Here is a 22,597-nt window from a genome sequence, read left to right on the forward strand (position 1 = left end):
AGAGTGTGGACCTAATAGCCGGCTGGAGGCAGAATCTGCAGAGCAAAGCAGACTCTGCAAGACTTAACTCAAGAAAATAAATTTCATTTGTTTACATGGAAATCTTGGAGTGTGTCTTCTGACCTAATGTTTTGAACCGTTTTCCTATTCTGTTGTTGAGCAGATTTTTTCAGATGTTTTGAGGAGCCAGCTGGAGCTAGTATATTAAACTGTTAGCAGTATGCATATTCCAGTCCAGTGGTCAGATCTCGGTATCTTAGAGTGGTTACATAGCTAATGGGATTTTAATTATTGCTTTGTAGTAATGACAAGTTAAATCGTGTCTTGCAAGAAATACAGGCCAGTGATCCTTATTTAGACAGATTTCAGTGCAAAGATTTAATCTGGATCCAACACCAAGTATTTCCAATTCCATCTACAGAGCAGTAGGTCATGTGATTTGTCTCACGTGCCACACATATTTACAAGTGCAATGATTTTGGCAGAAGTAGCTAATGTGACTTCACTCTACGCCACGAAAGCCCCGAGAGTGGACTAAAGTAAAAGGCTAGAAGGATGCATTGTCATTGCAGACTGATGAAATCAAATAGTGGTCACATCACAAAAAAAGGTTAAACCATTCTCTAAACAACACAAAAAAAAGGAACCACACAAGATGACTGACCATAAAATGTACAAAATGCAACCCTGTTGACTTCAAGACTTAAGTAAGGTACTTAAAAGTGACAACCACGTAGAAAGTATTATAGCTTTTAGTCTTAAAATAATGTCATAGGAACTAGAGAAAACTGTCACATTTAAAGCCTATAAAGCTTCACACACACTGATATTGGATAAAGTTACTGAAAAATGTTTGGACAACTAAAGAGCTGAAGATATTAGGTAATTTATTCTTTCTCCTTTCTCGATAAAATTACTTGTTGTTTCTGATATAGTCTCCAGAAGTTAACAAACATAATTGCTCATATTAGTGTTACTTACTGGCTCTTCACTGATTTCAGTTTCATACTGACTGATTTCAGTTTCGTCATTACTGTAGTCAGTTTCATAATGACGGATTTCAGTTTCATTATATGCAGGACTTTCATGTTTTTCTTGAACATTCTCCTGTAAGAAAAATATAACTGTAGACAAATTACAAAGAACAAACTGCAAACAAAGCATACACTACAAGAAAGTAGGCAAAAAGTTTTAGATCTGTGGATGGGGAATTCTAGCCTGCATTCAAAGGAGAATTTTGTTTTTGTTTTATTTGACTAAAGCAAAAAAGCCAGAAAAATCATGCAAGAAATATTGGCTGAAGAACCCAAGGTATAATCCAACATGCCATTTGTTAACAGATCTCCCTTTCTCAAACACTTCGTAACTGATTATACTGAACAGTGAGTTCAGTGTTATTGTACAGCATATAAAATTTTTAAAGTGTAGAACTTGACAGAACAGCTTAGTATTAAGAAAGGGATATATTTAAGAGCAAATTCGGCAAACGGCTACTCTTCTGACTGGTACAAGTTTCAGTTGTCAATAGTAACTGCCTTTACTTCTTAAAAACAAACCTGGGTGGAGCAATAGGGTACACACATTATGTGCCTCTGTTTGTATTTTGTATGGAGGAAAAGAAGGAGAATGGGAAGGGAACATGAAACCTAGAAAATGATCCATATTGAGACAAAATTAAAAAAAAAAAAAAATTAGGCTGGTGTGAGTAGGACTCTCACACTCACAAACTTAATTATGTACAGAGACAGTTCATCCATTCCAGGAATTAAGAACCTTGATGATTTTTGCCTCAACATTCATACTGGCAAGATATCGGTCCCCAGACCCCAAGACTTTTCAAAATGTTTTAATTTCAAGTTTAAAGTCAGATAAGAAATGATAAAAGAAATATTTTTTCATATAATATAATTATAAATTAACAGATTTCTGATTTTTTTCCCTTTAGTTGTACTTTGAAACCTTTCTTCTTGCCGAATTACGAGATTCTATATCAAGGGGAAGACCCCTATAGGGTTCTGATGAGTCAGTTTGGAAGTATCAAAATACGTGACAAATGACGGCATCCTTTTGTTTCATTGATTTAGCAGTGTAAGACCATTCAACTGCCAAAGGACAACAGACCTTAGTTTTTGACGTAAATTTCAGGTTGATACATCTATTTATTCCTGGAAAAAACGGTTCTGAACAGTCAGACAGACAGACACGCACAACAAAGTGATCCTATAAGGGTTCTGTTTGTATCAACTGTGGTACGGAATCTTAAAAATGAAAGCCATTTTACACAAAACGTGAGTGTCTGCTCTAGAGGAAATGGGAAATACGGATGCAGGTTTCTGAAGAAGCATAAACAGAGTTATCACTACTGCATAATGCCAATAAACAGAACTGAAAATTTTAAACATAATTCCAGTTTACCTGATATAGATGTATAGCTAAACATATTAACAATTTACATTGCCAACCTAACAAAAAATTGGCAAAGTGAGTGTAAAGAGAAAAATTATTTGGGGTTCAGCAGGAGTAAGTTTAATAACGAATAAGAAAACATAAATTTGAACTACCATGAACAGCATATTGTACCAATATCAGAGGCAATATATACACAAAGCCACAATCCACTACAGTATACATGACTTCTACCTGTGCTGATTATGAAGAGACTGAATAGAAAAGGAAAGATGAAATGAAACAAAGTATTCAGTACATCAAAGGAGTTGAAAATTTAACTGTGATTATGGAAATGGAAGAGGATGAAGATGAAGATGAAATGGGAGATATGATACTGTGTGAAGAGTTTGACAGAGCACTGAAAGACCTAAGTTGAAACAAGGCCTCGGGAGTAGACAGCGTTCCATTAGAACTACTGATAGCCTTGGGAGAGCCAGTCCAGACAAAACTCTACCATCTGGTGAGCAACATGTATGAGACAGGCGAAATGCCCTCAGACTTAAAGAAGAATATAATAATTCCAATCCCAAAGAAAGCAGGGGTTGACAGATGTGAAAATTACCGAACTATCAGTTTAATAAGCCATGGCTGCAAAATACTAACATGAATTCTTTACAGATGAATGGAAAAACTGGTAGATGTCGACCTCGGGGAAGATCAGATTGGATTCTGTAGAAATGTTGGAACACGTGAGGCAATACTGACCCTACGACTTATCTTAGAAAATAGATTAAGGAAAGGGCAACCTACGTTTCTAGCTTTTGACAATGTTGACTGGAATGCACTCTTTCAAATTCTGAAGGTGGCAGGGGTAAAATACAGGGAACGAAAGGCTATTTACAATTTTTACAGAAACCAGATGGCAGTTATAAGAGTCGCAGGACATGAAAGGGAAGCAGTGGTTGGGAAGGGAGTGAGACAGGGTTGTAGCCTATCCCCGATGTTATTCAACCTGTATACTGAGCAAGCAATGAAGGGAACAAAAGAGACATTCATAGGAATTAAAATCCATGGAGAAGAAATTAAAACTTTGAGGTTCGCTGATGACATTGTAATTCTGTCAGAGACAGCAAAGGACCTGGAAGTGCAGCTGAATAGAATGGACAGTGTCTTGACAGGAGGAAATAAGATGAACATCAACAAATGCAAAATGAGGGTAATGGAATGTAGTCGAATTAAATCGGGTGATGCTGAGAGGGAATTAGATTAGGAAATGAGACACTTAAAGTAGTAAAGGAGTTTTGCTATTTGGGGAGCAAAATAACTGATGATGGTCAAAGTAGAGAGGATATAAAATGTAGACTGGCAATGGCAAGGAAAGCGTTTCTGAAGAAGAGAAATTTGTTAACATCGAGTATAGATTTAAGTGTCAGGAAATTGTTTCTGAAAGTATTTGTATGGAGTGTAGCCATGTATGGAAGTGAAACGTGGACAATAAATAGTTTAGACAAAAAGAGAATAGAAGCTTGCGAAGTGTGGTGCTACAGAAGAACGCTGAAGGTTAGATGGGTAGATTATATAACTAATGAGGAGGTACTGAATAGCATTGGGGAGAAGAGGAGTTTGTGGCACAACTTGACTAGAAGAAGGGACTGGTTGGTAGTACATATTCTGAGGCATCAAGGGATCACCAATTTAGTATTGGAGGGCAGTGCGGAGGGTAAAAATCGTAGAGGGAGACCAAGAGATGAATACACTGAACAGATTCAGAAGGATGTAGGCTGCAGTAGGTACTGGGAGATGAAGAAGCTTGCACAGGATAGAGTAGCATGGAGAGTTGCATCAAACCAGTCTCTGGACTGAAGACCACAACAACAGTGGCCTGTAACATAATGATGGAAGAAGGAAAAATTTTAGGACATGAATCAGGAGTAAGGAACAAACAAGGAAACTAACTGCTAGAATTTTGTACAGAGCTCAATTTAACCACTGTAAACAATGCATTCAAAAATAATGGAAGAAAGCAGTATATATGGAAAAGGCCTAAAGACATTTGTAGGTTTAAGACTATCATGCCATCATGTAATGTGAGACTTAAAACTCCAGTTCCAAACTGCATAACATCTGCAGGAGCAGATGTGAACTGTAACTACATTATTTTGATTGAAAAACATAAACTAAATCTTGACAAATTGAAGAAAGCTAGGAAATTAAGAAGATAGGACATGGATAAGTTGAAACAATCTGAGCTTCACTGGCTGTAAAACAGAGAATTAGATTACGTCTATTTGAAATGGGAGGAAGGAATACGACACAAAAGGTATGAGTAGCTTTGCTAGATAAATAGTGGCAGTAGGAGAGGATCAAACAGTTACAAAGAAAGGGCCAGCACAAATTCTACAGTCACACAGGATATATTATATTTGACTGGTCAAAGGAGAAAATTTAAAGATGCAACAAATGAAACATGCAAAATGAAGTACACACTCCTAAAAAAGAATTTGACAGGAATTTCAAAAAAAAAACCACAAAGTGCTAACAGAGAGATACAGAGCTGTAAAAGCATAAGAAAGATGGATACCATGTACAGGAACATTAAATAAACCTTTGAAATAGGAAAAGTACCCACATGAACATCAAGATAGCTAATGAGAAGCCAGTACAAACAAAGGAAGGATAAGCTGAAACAGGAAGGAATACATCCAAAAGTGATGATTGAGAATTATTTGACAGATGAATGAAAGACCTAAGTTGAAACAAGGCACCTGGAGCAGACAACACTCCGTCAGAATTTAAAAGCCTATGGAGAACCAATCATGACAACGCTATTCCAGCCAGTATAAAGGATGTATGAGACAAGTGAAATATCCCCAGACTGTAAGAAGAATGTAACAGTCCCAGTTACGAAGAAGGCAGGTACCAATAGGTGTATTACTGGACCATCAGTTTAGTAAGCTGTGGTTACAAATTACTGACACAAAATATGTCCAGAAAATAGCTGGTCTGGAAGAAATAAGGAAATCACAGAAGCAAAACTGATCCAAATCATTACTGCTGAAGACAGATTGAAGAAAAGCAAATGTATAATTATAGTATTTGAAGATTTAAAAGAGTTTGACAATGATGTCATGTACATATAAAATTCTGAAGTTTCAGAGATAAATAAAGAGAGATAAAAGGTTAACTACAATTTCTACACAAAGCAGTCCTGAGTGTCGAAAAATTGTAACGGGAGGCAGTAAATGAGCAGGGAGTGACACAGGGTAGAAGCATATAACCCTTATTATTCAATCCGTACATTGAAGTGTTGAGGGAAGAAAAATGAAAAGCTTTAATGATTACTGCTGCAGCTGTAATTCTGACAGAAACAGCAAAGAACTAGGAATATCAGTTGAATTGAATGAATAGTGCCTTGAAAATATGTTATAAGATGAACATCAATAAGAGTAAAACTTGGATGAAGGAATGTAGTAAAATTAAACCATGAAACCTCATGGCAGATTAAAAATGTATGCTGGACTGAAACTTGAACTCGAGGCCTGTGTCTTTTGTGGGCAAGTTCTCTGCTGACAGCTACCCAAGCACGACTCGGGCCATGTCCTCACAGCTTCAATTCTCGAGTATCTTGGCACCTACCCTTCAAACTTCATTCCAGAAATTAAAACATGTTGTGCTGAGGGAATCAGATTTGAAAATGTGACAAGAAGAGTAGAAGATAAGATGTGCTATTTGGACAGCAAATGGGAAGAAAGCAACTTGTGGTGTAACCCAGCTAAAAAAAGCTTCAGTAGATACAACACAGTGTAAGGCATCAAGCAATGGATGAAGATGAAATGGGAGATACGATACTGTGTGAAGAGTTTGACAGAGCACTGAAAGACCTGAGTTGAAACAAGGCCCCAGGAGTAGACAACATTCCATTAGAACTACTGACGCCCTTGGGAGAGCCAGTCCTGACAAAACTCTACCATCTGGTGAGCAAGATGTATGAGACAGGCGAAATACCCTCAGACTTCAAGAAGAATATAATAATTCCAATCCCAAAGAAAGCTATATGTTAAGTCCCATAGTGCTCAGAGCCAGCCCCCAAAGAAAGCAGGTGTTGACAGATGTGTAAATTACCGAACTATCAGTTTAATAAGTCACAGCTGCAAAATACTAACACAAATTCTTTACAGATGAAAGGAAAAACTGGTAGAAGCCGACCTCGGGGAAGATCAGTTTGGATTCCGTAGAAACTTTGGAACACGTGAGGCAATACTGACGTTACGACTTATCTTAGAAGAAAGATTAAGGAAAGGCAAACCTACATTTCTAGCATTTGTAGAGTTAGAGCTTTTGACAATGTTGACTGGAGTACTCTCTTTCAAATTGTAAAGGTGGTAAAATACAGTGAGCGAAAGTAAATTTAGAATTTGTACAGAAACCAGATGGCAGTTATGAGTCGAGGGGCATGAAAGGGAATCAGTGGTGGGAAGGGAGTGAGACAGGGTTGTAGTCTCTCCCCGATGTTATTCAATCTGTATATTGAGCAAGCAGTAAAGGAAACAAAAGAAAAATTCAGATTAGGTATTAAAATCCATGGAGAAGAAATAAAAACTTTGAGGTTCGCTGATGACATTGTAATTCTATCAGAGAGAGCAAAGGAGTTGGAAGAGCAGTTGAACAGAATGGGTAGTGTCTTAAAAGGAGGATATACGATGAACATCAACAAAAGGAAAACGAGGATAATGGAATGTAGTCGAATGAAGTCGGGTGATGCTGAGGGAATTACATTAGGAAATGAGACACTTAAAGTAGTAAAGGAGTTTTGCTATTAGGGGAGCAAAGTAACTGACAATGGTCAAAGTAGAGAAGATATAAAATGTAGATTGGCAATGGCAAGGAAAGCGTTTCTGAAGAAGAGAAATTTGTTAACATTGAGTATAGATTTAAGTGTCAGGAAGTCGTTTCTGAAAATATTTGTATGGAGTGTAGCCATGTATGGAAGTGAAACGTGGACGATAAATTGTTTGGACAAGAAGAGAATAGAAGCTTTCGAAATGTGGTGCTACAGAAGAATGCTGAAGATTAGATGGATAGATCACATAACTAATGATGAAGTATTGAATTGAATTGCAGAGAAGAGGAGTTTGTGGTGCAACTTGACAAAAAGAAGGGAACGGTTAGTAGGACATGTTCTGAGGCATCAAGGGATCACAAATTTAGCATTGGAGGGCAGCGTGGAGGGTAAATATCATAGAGGGAGACCAAGAGATGAATACACTAAGCAGATTCAGAAGGATGTAGGCTGCAGTAGGTACTGGGAGATGAAGAAGCTTGCACAGGATAGGGTAGCATGGAGAGCTGGATCAAACCAGTCCCAGGACTGAAGACCACAACAACAACAACAAGAACAACAGGGCACAATTGTTTTGTAAGCTATCATCTTAGTAGACTGACAGCGTTTTCCATGCATCCCATACTTGAACCAAAATCTGCCACTCGCTTGACCTCTGACTGAACCTGTACAATCATTCCTTTTCATATCCTCAGAAATTTTTACACCCAGATAGGCCTACTAGTACTAGTAGGCTAATTCCTATTCTAGCCCACTGATAATGCACACACTGGACACTACTTTTCTCTGCTTTGTGAAATGCACAATTCCACTTTTCTGAACATTTAGAGCAGGTTGCCACTCTTCATAACACTTTGAAAACATTACCAAAGTGTGACTGGGTATTCTGTAGTCTCTTCTGATAGTATTCCTGACAGATAACTGCATTTTCTGCAAAATGTTAATATCATCTATCAGGTCATTAATATGTGACATGAGCTGGAAGGATTCCAACACACTTCACTAGGACATGCTTCACATTACTTCTACTTCTGTCAGTGATAACATTATCCAACTTAATATGATGCATTCTTCCTATCAATAAATCCTCAATCCAGTCACAAATTTTGTTTGATATCTCAAATTAATGTATTTCCTTAATTAATGCTGGTGTGGTAGTGAGTCAAATGCTGTCTGAAAATCAAGAAATACTGTAACCACGTGACTGCGTATTAGAACCCATAATGATTAGTACGAAGGTGATCATTAAGTTTGAAATTTTTCATTTTGTTTGCATTCAGAATGTTGATGTTATGGTCTTCTGTCCACACTTTGTTTTTTTATACAACTCCTCATGTGTCCTGTGCAAGCCTCTTCACCTGTGCATAACTGGTGCACCCCATATCCACTTGAATGTGTGTACTGGCTCAAACTTTCTTCTCCTGTTTCATTTTTCACACTCCAGTCCACTAGTAAATTGGTTAGCACATGGTGCCACAAAATGAGTTATAGCAAACAATCCCTGGTACTTGTCAAGTACTGCCATAATGCTCTTTTCCCCTCAATTCTCTGTAGCTCATCAATAGTTATTGGCTCTACCCACCAAATTATTAACATTTTTCTAAAACACCAATTTTCAAAAGCTTCTGCTTATTGTGCATGTTTCACTTACGTACAGAGCTACCCTTCAAACAAAAGCTTTCAGAAAAGACTTGTTAACACTTAAATTTATATTAGATATTAAAATATTTCTCTTTTTTAGAAATGTCTTTCTAGCTGCTGCAAGTCTGTGTTTTACATTCTCTACTTTATCCCTCATCAGTTAAGTAGTAAAACTGATATACAAAATTGAGTGTATTATTCCTAATCTAATCCCCTCAGATCACATGATTCAGTTTGTCCACATTCCACTGTCCTTGCCTTGAATGTGTTCAAGAGTATGTTGTAAGATTTTGCAACAGATGGATGTGGTAGTGAACAGTTCTTTTGTGGCTCATTTCTGCTATCCTTCTAATAGATGGGTGTTACTTGAACTTTCTTCCCACCACTTAGGGTACATTGTTGTTTGAGGGATCTACAATATGTCAAAGTTAAGAGGGGATGGGAGGGGAAGGGGCATTCACTCAGCTACAAATTCTGTACAGAATATGACTGATGACCATAGCTGTTAAGTCCCATAGTGCTCAGAGCCATTTTGTACAGAATCTGACAGGAATTCATTTGAGCCTTGAGACTTTGCTCAATTTCAGCTGTTTCTAAATGTGCTACCAATACTATTGCAATGCTTTGCACTGTCATGAGAAGTAGCCACATCTTTACTCCTGAGTTTTCATTTCCAAAAGAACATTGAAAACTGAATTTGGCATTTGTTTTTTGCTTTGTTACCCTCAGTTTCTGTGTCATCCACTACTGTTTGTATATTAACTTAGGTGCCAGTGACAGACTGCACACATGTCTGGAATTTCTTTTGGTACTATGAGAGATAATTTGTTAAATCTCAACCACGGCTGTCATTAAATGCTTCATGTATCGCTCTTTCAACGGCCACACATGTTTCATTGAGACTGCCTATTTATAGCCCTATGCCTTATTTTACACCTGTTGCAAAATAGTAGTGGTTTCTTTACAGTGAATGTTTACCATGTAGGGCCCTTCCTATCAGGAATTGTTCTATCACGTACATATGTATCCAGTGTTTGGTCAACTATTCTTTCAAACCAGTCACAGTTCTCTAAAACTTCCTGTCTAAAGTTAAATGTTTCAAGTTCCTCTTTGAGATAAGATACTCCTGATACCTACAGATGGCGATACTATTTTCAGTGTGGACATCCTTGAAGCAGTCAGGTCTATTTATTACCATTTGTTCTGTCAAAACACATTGTGATCATTAATGTGTTTCTGAACAATAATTTTCAGAGAGAGCGTATGGTATTATTTAGTAGTAACCTCCTCAACCCACCATATACGTAACTGTAATTATCCCAACCCACTGTTGGGTGATTAATGTCTCTTCCAATGACAACAGACTGCGTTGGGAATATTACGCACTAGCTAGTAGAAGTTCCCCAAAAATCTTCATTTACATCTAGCATAGAGTCTAGCATTCAATAGAAGCCCCAATTTTATGTCTATGCCCACCACTGATACTGTATCGCCTTGCCTAAATGATCTCACTCGCATCTTCAACTGTTTCGGTGGACTTCAGTTTCTTGTCTACTGTCACAGATACAATATCTTGGATTCTCACTAGCCTATCATTTTGATATACACATTGATTGGCCCAAAAACTTCACTACTTCCATTTTGGGTTTTGGTCAGATTTCTGTTCTCAGTGTTAAGAAAGTTTCACTCCTTTTTATGGCTGCTTCAAACTCTGGGACTTGGTTGCAATGCTTCAGCAGATGATCGCTATGATTTGAATTGTTTCATCTGTGAGGCCATATCTTTAAATCTTACACTTAACACTTAGGGGTCTCCTAAAGCTATCGTTAATTGGACTGGATCAAGAATCGGCTAACCAGAAAAACCAGTTGCTGGGATGATCCAAACTTGACCTTGGAACCCATATAACAAGCATAATTTATTCCAACATGTGCCACAATCTGCGGTTGGTCACACCCAGTTCCCTCAAAGGAGTACTTCTCTCAGCCATTAATTTGTTGAATGGGGCCCCAAAGGCATACACAATGACCACACACGATCATTCTTCACATCCCATAACGCATGAGTAGCAGCATCATTCACAGTACATTCAAACTGCCAACAATCGACAGACTTTTGCCCCAGAATGAGATTTTCACTCTGCAGCGGAGTGTGTGCTGATATGAAACTTTCTGGCGGATTAAAACTGTGTGCCAGACCGAGACTCGAACTCGGGACCCTCGCCTTTCGCAGGCAACTGAGCTATCCAAGTACGACTCATGCCCCGTCCTCACAGCTTTACTTCTGCCAGTACCTCGTCTCCTACCTTCCAAACTTTACAGAAGCTCTCCTGCGAACCCTGCAGAATTAGCACTCCTGAAAGAAAGGATATTGTGGAAACATGGCTTAGCCACAGCCTGGTGCATGTTTCCAGAATGAGATTTTCACTCTGCAGTGGAGTGTGCGCTGATATGAAACTTTCTGGCAGACTAAAACTGTGTGCCGGACCGAGACTCAAACTCGGGACGTTTGCCTTTCGCGGGCAAGTGCTCTACCAACTGGTAGGAGACGAGGTACTGGCAGAAGTAAAGCTGTGAGGACGGGGCATGAGTTGTGCTTGGGTAGCTCAGTTGGTAGAGCACTTGCCCACAAAAGGCAAAGGTCTCGAGTTCGAGTCTCAGTCCGACACACAGTTTTAATCTGCCAGAAAGTTTCAGACTTTTGCTCTTTCGCATACGCATATCCATGACTCAGCAACCTCCTCAACTGGTGAAGTTTCACACATTACTTTAAGTTTCGGTGGGAAATAACACCTCAAACTCACTGGTATGGGATATGGGTGTAGTACCTTGAATTCTGCCAGCCTCTCTCTCATGTACTGGTCGCCAATTCTATCATTGACTCGTCACTTGGTCATGTTGACAAGTACCAAAGTGCATTGTATTTTCTGGATAAGAGATGGTACCTATCTCGTTTTTCTCTTCTGTCACATCAGTGAAAATGTGTGTGTTGCAAATATGGTTCAAAGTTTCGATAATACGGAAAACCCAACCAACAAGCAAATAAAAAAATTCGGATAACAAGCTGTCTTGAAACATCAGCTGCAGCATAAGACAGTAACATTAATACCAGAACGTGCAGTTAAGTAAAATAAATGGAAACCCGTTCATGATGGTGTAACATCACTCATCTACAATGATGAGAAAATAAACAAGGAACTGAGTTTTAGTCACGGCAAAGTTTTCCTAAGATGTTAGAACTTCACAGTGGGTCCACTCCTATGCCTTATTTACGTGAGTGGCCTTCCGCTTAACATTCAACAAGCAAAATTTGTACCCCTTGCAGACGATATTGGTGTTAAAATAAATCCAGTTAAAGAGAAAGTAACAATAGAGCTGACAATGATTTTTCACGGAATTCTTAAGTGTTTTACTGAAAATAGACTCGCTCTGAATTTCGCCCAGTCATACCAACAATTGTTGTAGCACATGAGCAGGGGTCAGTAAATGCGTCAGAAATCTCCAAATTCTTCGGTTAACATATTGATGAAAATTTGAACTGGATGAAGCATATTACTGAGCTTCTCAAACAACTGAGTTCGACTGCTTTTGCTGTTCATGTAACTGGTAATCTTTGAAACAAACGTATCAATCTCCTGACATATTTTCCGAATTTCCACTCAATAATGCCATAAGGAATAATCTGGGGTACCTCATCACTTAGAAACAAAGTATTGATTGCACAGCAGAGAGCTATAAGAATAACGTATGGTGTTCACCCATTCACATAATGCAGGCACCTCTTCATGGAACTAGACATTTTTTTAACTGCCCCGTCACAGTACATATATTCGCTAATTAAATTCGTCATAAATAATGTCACAATTTTAGAATATTGATGGGAATATCTACAACACTATCGGAAAAATAACCCCCATTACTCATTGTTAAAGTTGTCAATGATTCAGAAAGGAGTTCAATATGCAGAAACAATTTTTTTTTTATCATTTGCTCAATAATGGAAAAGCCTGACAGGTAGTGAAGCAAGTTTTAAATCTGATGAAGTTCTACTTTAAACTGGTAGTCAGTACAAACAAAATTAAAATAAAAAATTAAATTAAAAAAATAGTGTGGTCGCATGAGTAGGACTAAAAATAATGTGTTCACTAACGTTAACATTAATGAAGTATACATATCCTGCAAACTGATTTCGATAAAAGAATCGTTCAAATGATCTATGGAACTTGAAACTAACAGAACATGGCTTACACAAGAGCCCTTATTGTCGTTAGCTCCTAAGATTCCACTTTTGCGAGACACTTAGACAAACTTCCAAAACTACGGTACAGATTACTGCAGTATTCATGCATTGTTCAATTAAGTTTTGCGCATACCAAATTTTACATGCAACAGATTTTGCATACACAATAAGCTTGCATATACAGTACATTCTATGCAAAATGGGAGTTTGAGAAGTTATGCCTTGCTAGCGAAAAATATGCAACATTTGTCTACTGTAAAACTAACCATTTCCAAAGTGGATGTATCCGTTCAGGCGTCGCCTCAGAGGAAGAGACACAAACGACTCCGTATCGAGCGGTTTTTGGAGCCGTAATCGGCACAGCGTCCGTAATTCCGACACGGCCGCTAGATGTCAGCTTATCTCCCCGTACTTTATTGAGCGGTTACATGGCAAAATATTGGAAATATCCATATTATTTAGATAAAAAGCATAAAGTTAAAGTGTGCTGAGTGCACGTCGAAACTGTCTCACTCAGATTAGTTTAATGTGAAATAAAACATAATAATTAAACTACAGGATAATATTGCACTAATATGGACCACTATGTTTATTGCTCCATATGAGTCCACCATTTTTTTTTTTTAAATTACAGAACTAATAAATCAAATTAATATAGTGCACATAATAAGAACCATAGTGAATCAAACAAAAACTTGTGCGTTTAGATCTTCAATAACTTGCTAGTTATCGGCTTGTAATTAAGTCATTTCGCACGAAAATGCTTCTATGTTACTTTTCTTCTCACATTATGCAGCAGTTTAGTTAACAAAAGAAGACAGTTTCTCACTGTCACATTTAGAACACTTAAGCTCATTCGCGAACCTCGTCGTATGCCTTGTTCACACTAGTGCACAAAGTCGAGCGATTATTGTTTCTAGACAGTCTATCGGCAACTGAGAGACGTTTCTCATCCGAAATCACGTTTCTGCAACAACATCGCAGGACTTTTGACTTACGTTTGAAATGGGAGACATGAGACAATTCTTGTACAATGTTGTGCAACATTTCGTAACATGGACTTGGCAAATGTGGTCCACAGTTGATTCTCTGTGCATCGTGCAAAACTCTTCATCTTTTTTATTATTTTTGTTTTTAGTATTCTTAAACAACACGTAATAAAAATGTTGCTGACGAAGAAAATGGTGAAGATCTTCAGGCAGTATCATGTTTGTAGGATGTTAGTAACTGCCAATAGACATTACAAAAATCGCAGCTACACTCTGTTAATCGCAAGAATTAACCTGATGTGAGCAAATACAAACGCAATGATTACTCAGATGCCGTAGCAGAGGTATGCTGGTGTTGTTCTGCTCTTGGAGGTAGGTCCTACTCATGTATTAGTCATCTTATTATTAAGTTATGTTAATTAAAGCTTTAAGATATTTTAATGTATTAACAGTCATCAACGGTTTTCTTAATCAGGCTTTAGCTATGTAGTTTTACAGTCACAGTTTGTATACTGTTGTCCTCTGATTTTCGGCTGTTAATATGCAGTGTGAAAATGGCGGAGGTTGTTTCCTGCTCAGTAGCAAAACACGCGAACCGAACGCAGTTAAAAAGTTCCGACAAAAACATTGTTCTTAAGGTTTTTCATACATTTACAGAAAATATCGGTTTTGAAGTTTTCAGAGGCTGTGTTGGATACAGCAGAATTTCGCCGTGCGTAGGACGTGTAGCGTAATCGATAACGTAATGATTGATGAACTGGCACGTTTTATGAACCGCTGATTCGAACTTCGCCTTGAGCATATTTTTTTAAATTTTCGTTCAACTGAAAATACCTACATCTCAATTGTAGAATTCAGTATCATTTTTTTTTTTTTTTTTTTTTTGAAAAATGCACGACTTCTTGTTTGTAATGACATACACGCAAAATTCCTGAATTCAGTTCAAATATAAATTCTTAATTATCGAAATTTTAGGAAAGATTGTTATCAAAGGTTGCTTAAATTAAGAAAACATAAGAATTTACTTTTTTAAGACAAAGATGAAAAATCAAATACTGTTTATTCGGACTATGTCCATTGTTTTACACTACAGATGTAGTCGCACACGAACCAGAGTGGTAAGTGACGTAGAAACATGAAAAACAATCTTTTTCACAGCATCGAGTACACCATACAAATGCTGCATTTTTACATTTGCCGCTGTACCATCACAATATGAACCCAACAGAACTGATGAGGAGCTAAGTTGAGGGATTTGTCGCGCGGAATAACTAGACTTAAGCAGCCAGACGTACTGGAACTAAAGCACACAGCTTTTTCACATGTCACTACCGAACGCTGGGGGGGGATATAGAACGGCTCCTCATAAAACAACAGGAGAAAATGCGGTGTCTGAGTGGCTTCGTGGATTCTGTTGCTCAAGGACTCGTTATCAACGAAGCAGATGACAGTTCCAGAACTGAAATATATTTCTCGGATTCGGATAAGGAAGGAGCTAAGAGATTACCAGATGGCTGACTGTAATTAATACCGTCAGTGGCTTCAGTATTTAACAATACGGTGAAATCTCTACAACTATACTTTTCTATCACACTTAGCTCGCTCCGAAAAATTACTCCATTTTTAAGTTAGGAATTTTCATCACGCGTGTTTGTAATTAGAATACTATGTTCGGTGAGAACGAGAGGCATTTTTCGATTTCCGTCTGGTCACCTAAGAAGCGTGCGGTAGTGCTGGAGTTTTGTCGAATATTATTTCATTCTCTTTAAAAATTAACTGACATTCGAAGCTGTATTGTTTCTCTGCAACTGGTCACATCATTACATCATTGCCGGTTGGTTGGACCGGCTGGCTAGCCTGTGCTGTCCAAGTCAAATGCGCCGGTAAAGCTGTTGTCGTGCATTATCGCTCAGCCTATGTGCGTGTAACAGTGCATAAAAGGTCTACTTATGATCGTACTTGACTGTACTGGACCCTGGTGTCCGCTCCACGTGAAACGATATCCAATGAGATTCAAGCAAACGCGGAAGAATACATGTTGTAATTTTTACATCAGGTGTATTCTTATGATGAACGGAGTATAGATGAAGTTGATTATCGCAGAGCTCTTTCGATTTCTTTCCCCATTCATTATCGTCACTGCACAAGGCACGATCTCAGCAAGGTCAGTCATATTTAGCAAACATCGATTAACAAGGCATTCAAGTGTGTACACGCGATAGTCTCTTGCCGATCTATATGCATTGTCTAGTTACACGTCTATTGGCAGTGTCTCTACAATGTCTATAGACAATCGCTCGATTTTGTATATAAGTGTGTACTTAGCTGTACAGCAGTACTGGAGCGATGCTCTTACATTTTTGATAGTTAGGAATGGTATAACGCTTGTACAGAAATCCACTACGAGTAGCTCGAGTCAGACAAGCCAAGACTTTGATATCGTAGCTCATCACGATCTTGTTTTTTTTTAATTAACATTTTCAGTGGCGAACGATTATTAAATGTACACTATTGGCCATAAAAATTGCTACACCAAGAAGAAATGCAGATGATAAACAGGTATTCATTGGACAAATATATTATACTAGAACTGACAAGTGATTACATTTTCACGCAATTTGGGTGCATAGATCCTGAGAAAATAGTACCCAGAACAACCACCTCTGCCGGTAATAACGGCCTTAACATGCCTGGGCATTGAGTCAAACAGAGCTTGGATGGCGTGTACAGGTACAGCTGCCCATGCAGCTTCAACACCATACCACAGTTCATCAAGAGTAGTGACTGGCATATTGTGACGAGCCAGTTGCTTGGCCACCATTAACCAGACGTTTTCAATTGGTGAGAGATCTGGAGAATGTGCTGATCAGGGCAGCGGTCGAACATTTTCTGTATACAGAAATGCCCGTCAGCACCTGCAACATGTGGTCGTGCATTATCCTGCTGAAATGTAGGGTTTCGCAGAGATCGAATGAAGGGTAGAGCCACGGGTCGTAACACATTTGAAATGTAACGTCCATTGTTCGAAGTGCCGTCAATGCGAACAAGAGGTTACCGAGACGTGTAACCAATGGCACCCCATACCATGACGCCGGGTGATACGCCAGTATGGCGATGACGAATACACGATTCCAATGTGCGTTCACTGCGATGTCGCCAAACACGGATGTGACCATCATGATGTTATAAATAGAACCTGGAGTCATCTGAAAAAATTACGTTTTGCCATTCGTGCACCCAGGTTCGTCGTTAAGTACACCATCGCAGGCGCTCCTGTCTGTGATTCAGCGTCAAGGGTAACCACAGCCATTGTCTCCGAGCTGATAGTTCATGCTGCTGCAAAGGTCGTCGATCTGTTCGTGCAGATGGTTGTTGTCTTGCAAACGTCCCCATCTGTTGACTCAGGGATCGAGACGTGGCTGCACGATCCGTTACAGCCATGCGGATAAGATGCCTGTCATCTCGACTGTTAGTGATACGAGGCCGTTGGGATCCAGCACGGCGTTCTGTATTACCCTCCTGAATCCACCGATTCCATATTCTGCTAACAGTCATTGGATCTCGACCAACGCGAGCAGCAATGTCGCGATACGATAAACCGCAATCGCGATAGGCTACAATCCGACCTTTATCAAAGGCGGAAACGTGATGATTCGCATTTCTCCTCTTTACTCGAGGCGTCACAACAACGTTTCACCTGGCAACGCCGGTCAATTGCTGTTTGTGTATGAGCAATCGGTTGGAAACTTTCGTCATGTCAGCACGCTGTAGGTGTCGCCACCGGCGCCTACCTTGTGTCAACGCTCTGAAAAGCTTATCATTTGTATATCACAGCATCTTCTTCCTGTCGGTTAAATTTCAAGACTGTAGCGCGTCATCTTCGTGGTGTGGCAATTTTAATGGCCAGCAGTGTACTTAAACGCGGCTGCACACGCCTGCATGCGTGAGAATTTGTGGGAATTAATTTGCTCAAGCATCAGGATTGTACAAAAAGCTTTATGCTTGATCGAATTTCGATTATGCATGCTTGTGCAATCGTGCACCAACTATAAGGAGGCTTTTGAAAGCATTAATCAGATTTAAGTCAGTCTGCACAGTTGGAGTGTCTTGTGCTTACTTTAATACAAGCAAAAGGGCCGCCACAGCCAACGCATCGTCGTCTGAGATCGACGTTTTCCAGCCTAAATGCACTGCTGCTTGTACAAGCATTCTTGAGCCGTATTGTGGCGAGCGGATTTGTGCATGCTTGCGCAAGCGTTCTTGTCAAGCATGCAGTTCCGTGTGTAGCCGCCTTAACATGTGTAAACATTTATCACAAGTCGATTTTTCGTCTGAAAGATATTTGCAGATACGAAGGTGGCGAGACTGTTTTCGTTGTCACGTGGCAAGCTAAAACAAAGAAATGAACAAATAAATTGTTCCAAAAAAATGGAAGAAACAATTAAGCACTATACTGGCGACAAATTTAGTAGCAGAAACGAAATACGACAGTTATGGTAATTAACCTGAAAATAATTTCCTCCGGTATCGGGATTAAACAACGTTTCTTCTCTTCACAATTCTAAAATTTTGGGAACAATATTTAAAAAGTATGGAAAATTGAAGGTTCTTACTTATTACTCATTGATCGGTTAAGTATTTCGAGCACAGGACAATGTCGAAGAGGACATTGTATGAAGTATTTTTGTTTTCAGGAGAATGGTTTTGGTTTCCATATTTACGTGCCTAGATGCTCATAAGAGTCCAGTTTTAACTGTAGTGTTTAATACATGCGTACAGGAACGCACACAGCACAGGTAGAGTATCCCGTATGAAATCATGATAATGCGCTCCATTGAGCGTAGGTGGAAGAACATGGGGTCCAATCAAGACATCACTAAAAATGCCTGCCCAAACGTTCACAGAAAATCTGTGTTGATGACGTGATTGCACAATTGCACGCGGATTCTCGTCAGCCCACACGTGTTGACTGTGAAAATTTACAATTTGAATCGAGGAAGTACAGTACATACTGACGAAACTGAGCTCTAACATGGAAATTAAGCGTTTCCGGACACATGTCCACGTAACATCTTTTCTTTATTTGTGTGTGAGGAATGTTTCCTGAAAGTCTGCCGGTACCTTTTTGTAACACCATGTAGAAGAGGAACAGGCACAGGCAGACAAGAGTCAATGCTCCAGCACCCACGCCCCCGGTTAATCCCCTCCGCTGTCACACTGTACGCGTCGCCCTACGCAAGGCTTTAGTGGCAAGTCCATAGTTTGTTTAACTTATTTACTTGTACACAGTTGAACGTGTTTACGACGTGTAGTGTGTAAAGTGTTGTACGTCATGTCGCCCGAAAAAAGGAATGTCTTTTCGTGAATAGCTGACCATCCTGGAACATTTATATACGACCGAATTGTTTTATATTGTCGAGTTTGCGAAAAAAAACGTTTCGTGCAAAAAAAGTTTCAAATAGACCAGTACGTCAAGGAATGCAGGACCACGACTACAAGTTCTGGCAACTGCAAGTTGCGGTAGCAAGGATTTGTCCAAAGGTAACCAAAAAATGAAACACGTTTACTGTTACCAGTCACCGTTCTATTTATTTCCACGACGCGTTTCAAAGTTTTAAACCTCCATCATCGGGTGGTTTTACATTAGTTAGTATGACATTTGTGTGTGTGGTGTTACAATTTTTTGAAGGAATTTGTGGCACTGCCTCCAATGGTCACAGGTTCCTTTCGCTGTCGTAACCCAGCAGATGTATACTGTCACATTTGTAAAATGTTCGCATTTAAAGTAACCAAAAAAGTTGGTTTAACATGGATCTACATGAAGCATTCATTGCAAGCAATATACCTCTTCACAAACTTACAAACCCTGTCCTCAAAGGCTTCCCGCGCAAATATTTCTTAAATCAAAATATACTAGACGAATCAGCATTGCGTGAAAATTACATACCGACAATGTACGTAAATGTTCTGGAAGAAATACGCAATCAACTCGAGAACAGAATTATCTGAATTTCAGTTGACGAAACTATACACACTTTTGGCCGTTGCATTGAAAATTTAATTGTTGATGCTTTACAAGAAGAGACTCCTTCTTCCTATTTAGCGGCCTGCAAAGAACTTGAAAAAGTAAATCATTCTACGATTGCCAGATTTGTGAATGAGAATATTAGAAAAATATTTTCAGAATCTTCTGCAGATAAAAAGGTGTCTGTGTTTATTTCAGATGTTGCTCCATAAATGATCAAAGCAGGCAAAGACCTCCGAGTATTTTATCCCAATTTGATTCATGTGACGTGCTTTGCTCATGGAATACATCGCCTTGCTGAAGTACGTGCCACGTTTGCGAATGTAAATTAAACGATTTCTTCGAAGAAAGTGTTTCTAAAGGCTCCTGCTCGCATCAAGAGCTACAAAGAAAAACTACCACATGTGCCTTTACCTCCCAAACTTGTGGTAACTCGGTGGGGTAGGTGGGTCGGAGTTGTGTTGTTTTACAATGAACATTTCGAGGCTAATAGAGGGGTAGCAAACGACTTCAATAGTGCAGAGGCTTTGGCAGTTTGCCAGTGCAAGGACACTTAATGATTCTGGTATTAAAAAAGACATTGCTGTGATTAACACTCATTTTTCCCATATACCTGCAAGTATTAAAAAGCTTGAAACTCGAAGTTTTGCGTTGAATGAATCTATTCAGTTAATGAATAAAATTATTTTAGTGAATTACTCATTTCCGGAGGTATTCCCAAGAAAACTTAAAGAAAAGTTTGAAAACATTTTAAACAATAACCCAGGCTTTGAACCCTTGTTCCAAATTGATAGTTTTATTAATGGGACGGATGAACTTTTACCAGAAAAATTAAGTGCCACCGCAGCACCCAAATTCAAATGCTGCCCAGTTACCTCAGTTGATGTAGAACGGTCCATTTCCGCTCATAAAAACGTTTTGAGTGATCGAAGACACAATCTTACTACCGAATATTTGGAACAGTAGGTACAAAGGAATGGCTCTACAAGTATGTTAATTGCACTTTATAAATCTCGTAATATACTAATTTGTCACAGAATAAAAGATTAGGTTAAATTAAAGATACACAGAACTGATCAGATCAATGTTCACTGGTTCTCTCCATTACTGTCGACAGATTCAGTCTTACGCAAGTTCGGCAAATCATCTTCCTCTCCATAAGTTTTGGCTGTCGCTATGTAAATAATACACTGATTGGTCTAAGATGTGTGTGTGTGTGTGTGTGTGTGTGTGTGTGTGTGTACTCAATGACTTGCTTCTGTTTCTTATGTGAAATTAAGGAGAAATTTCGACACTGAGCAAAAAAGAATTACCTCGCATGGGGATGCTGTCAGGTTTTTGTTGACTTTTCAAGCTGCGCGCTAGCATATTCAAAGAATACACAATGACGAAATTTTTATTCTGGCCAAAACTTCGCTCTGAAATCAGAAGTAACTCTCAGACTGATGTCTACTTTTCAAGTAATGGAACAAGAGAGGTCACTTCGTTATGCAGTTGGGCGGGAACACTTTTGCAGACGTAATTCATATGTTGCTCACTCATTTTCCTGTCTTTCCCGACGCTTCTGCTTAACCACAGACACTGGGCCATCACTTAACAAAGATTAGACTGAAACAATCCAACATTTACTACGGAGGCCACTAAGAACAATGAGGTTGCATTGTCGCCTACTTTCGCACAAAATTAGTCCTGGTCGAATGGCAAAGGCTGTTTTTACAGAATCACCACATTTTTGAGCTGCAATAACTCGGGGCAGGGGTCACCTCTGCCACATCTGCTTAGAACAAGTCTTAATCTCCGGGATGGGCACAAGACTGCACTGAGAAAACAAACTGATGAGATGTTTCTGTTGTTAAGTCTTTTAGTATGTATTCCAGTACTGACAACCCCCTGCAACGTGTGACTCGTACCAGACATCTGCTATGATATACATTTCAAACGGAAGTAACGAATTCGTGAATGCACATTACAAAGATGGTCGTCATCAGATGCGGTATGTATTTCTGGCATGGAATATGAAATTTAATTAAGCCTTGTATAATAAAACGCAGTGACTAAAGTAGAAATGACTTTGAAAACATTTAGCATACATTTGTGATCGTATCTCACATTGCAAAATGATATTAAATGTAAACAAGTGTATTGTTATTAAACAATTAATTATGTGCTCATGCAGACAAAAGAATTACGTTTCATCAGGAAGTTACAGTGTTTGAAGTTTGGGGGTCGCTCTAAGGTGGCAGCACAGCACAGTCGAGACGATGTCGTGCAAACTTGACTATCAGTACTTGTTTTGAACAGTGGCTACTATATATAGTCTACCAACTCACGCAGATTACCCAGCCCCGGATTAGCCACTAGCAGTAGTTAGCAAATGCTACGGGCCCCGTGCTCTGGAAGGACCCGGGCCTGGGCGCGAATACTTGTCAAGTTAGAGGATTTTTTCTGACCGTCATTTCAAGTATAGCATTTATT

The 22,597-nt window shown here is 39.0% G+C and overlaps 1 protein-coding gene across 3 annotated transcripts in view; it reads right to left on the reverse strand.

Moving 5' to 3' along the window:
* Window positions 1–13,477, reverse strand: part of LOC126425171 (uncharacterized) — a 286,674-nt gene extending 273,197 nt beyond the window's left edge. For all 3 annotated transcript variants that reach the window (XM_050088123.1, XM_050088124.1, XM_050088122.1), the window contains exons 1-2: window positions 13,375–13,477; window positions 982–1,107 (exon numbers count right to left, since the gene is read on the reverse strand). In XM_050088123.1, the coding sequence (XP_049944080.1) occupies window positions 982–1,107; window positions 13,375–13,377 (129 nt within the window). In that variant the 5' untranslated portion in view covers window positions 13,378–13,477. The remainder of the gene's footprint in view (window positions 1–981; window positions 1,108–13,374) is intronic.
* Window positions 13,478–22,597: the final 9,120 nt, after the last annotated feature.

Source organism: Schistocerca serialis, chromosome 10 (assembly GCF_023864345.2).
Source record: "Schistocerca serialis cubense isolate TAMUIC-IGC-003099 chromosome 10, iqSchSeri2.2, whole genome shotgun sequence".
Taxonomy (NCBI): Eukaryota; Metazoa; Arthropoda; class Insecta; order Orthoptera; family Acrididae; genus Schistocerca; species Schistocerca serialis.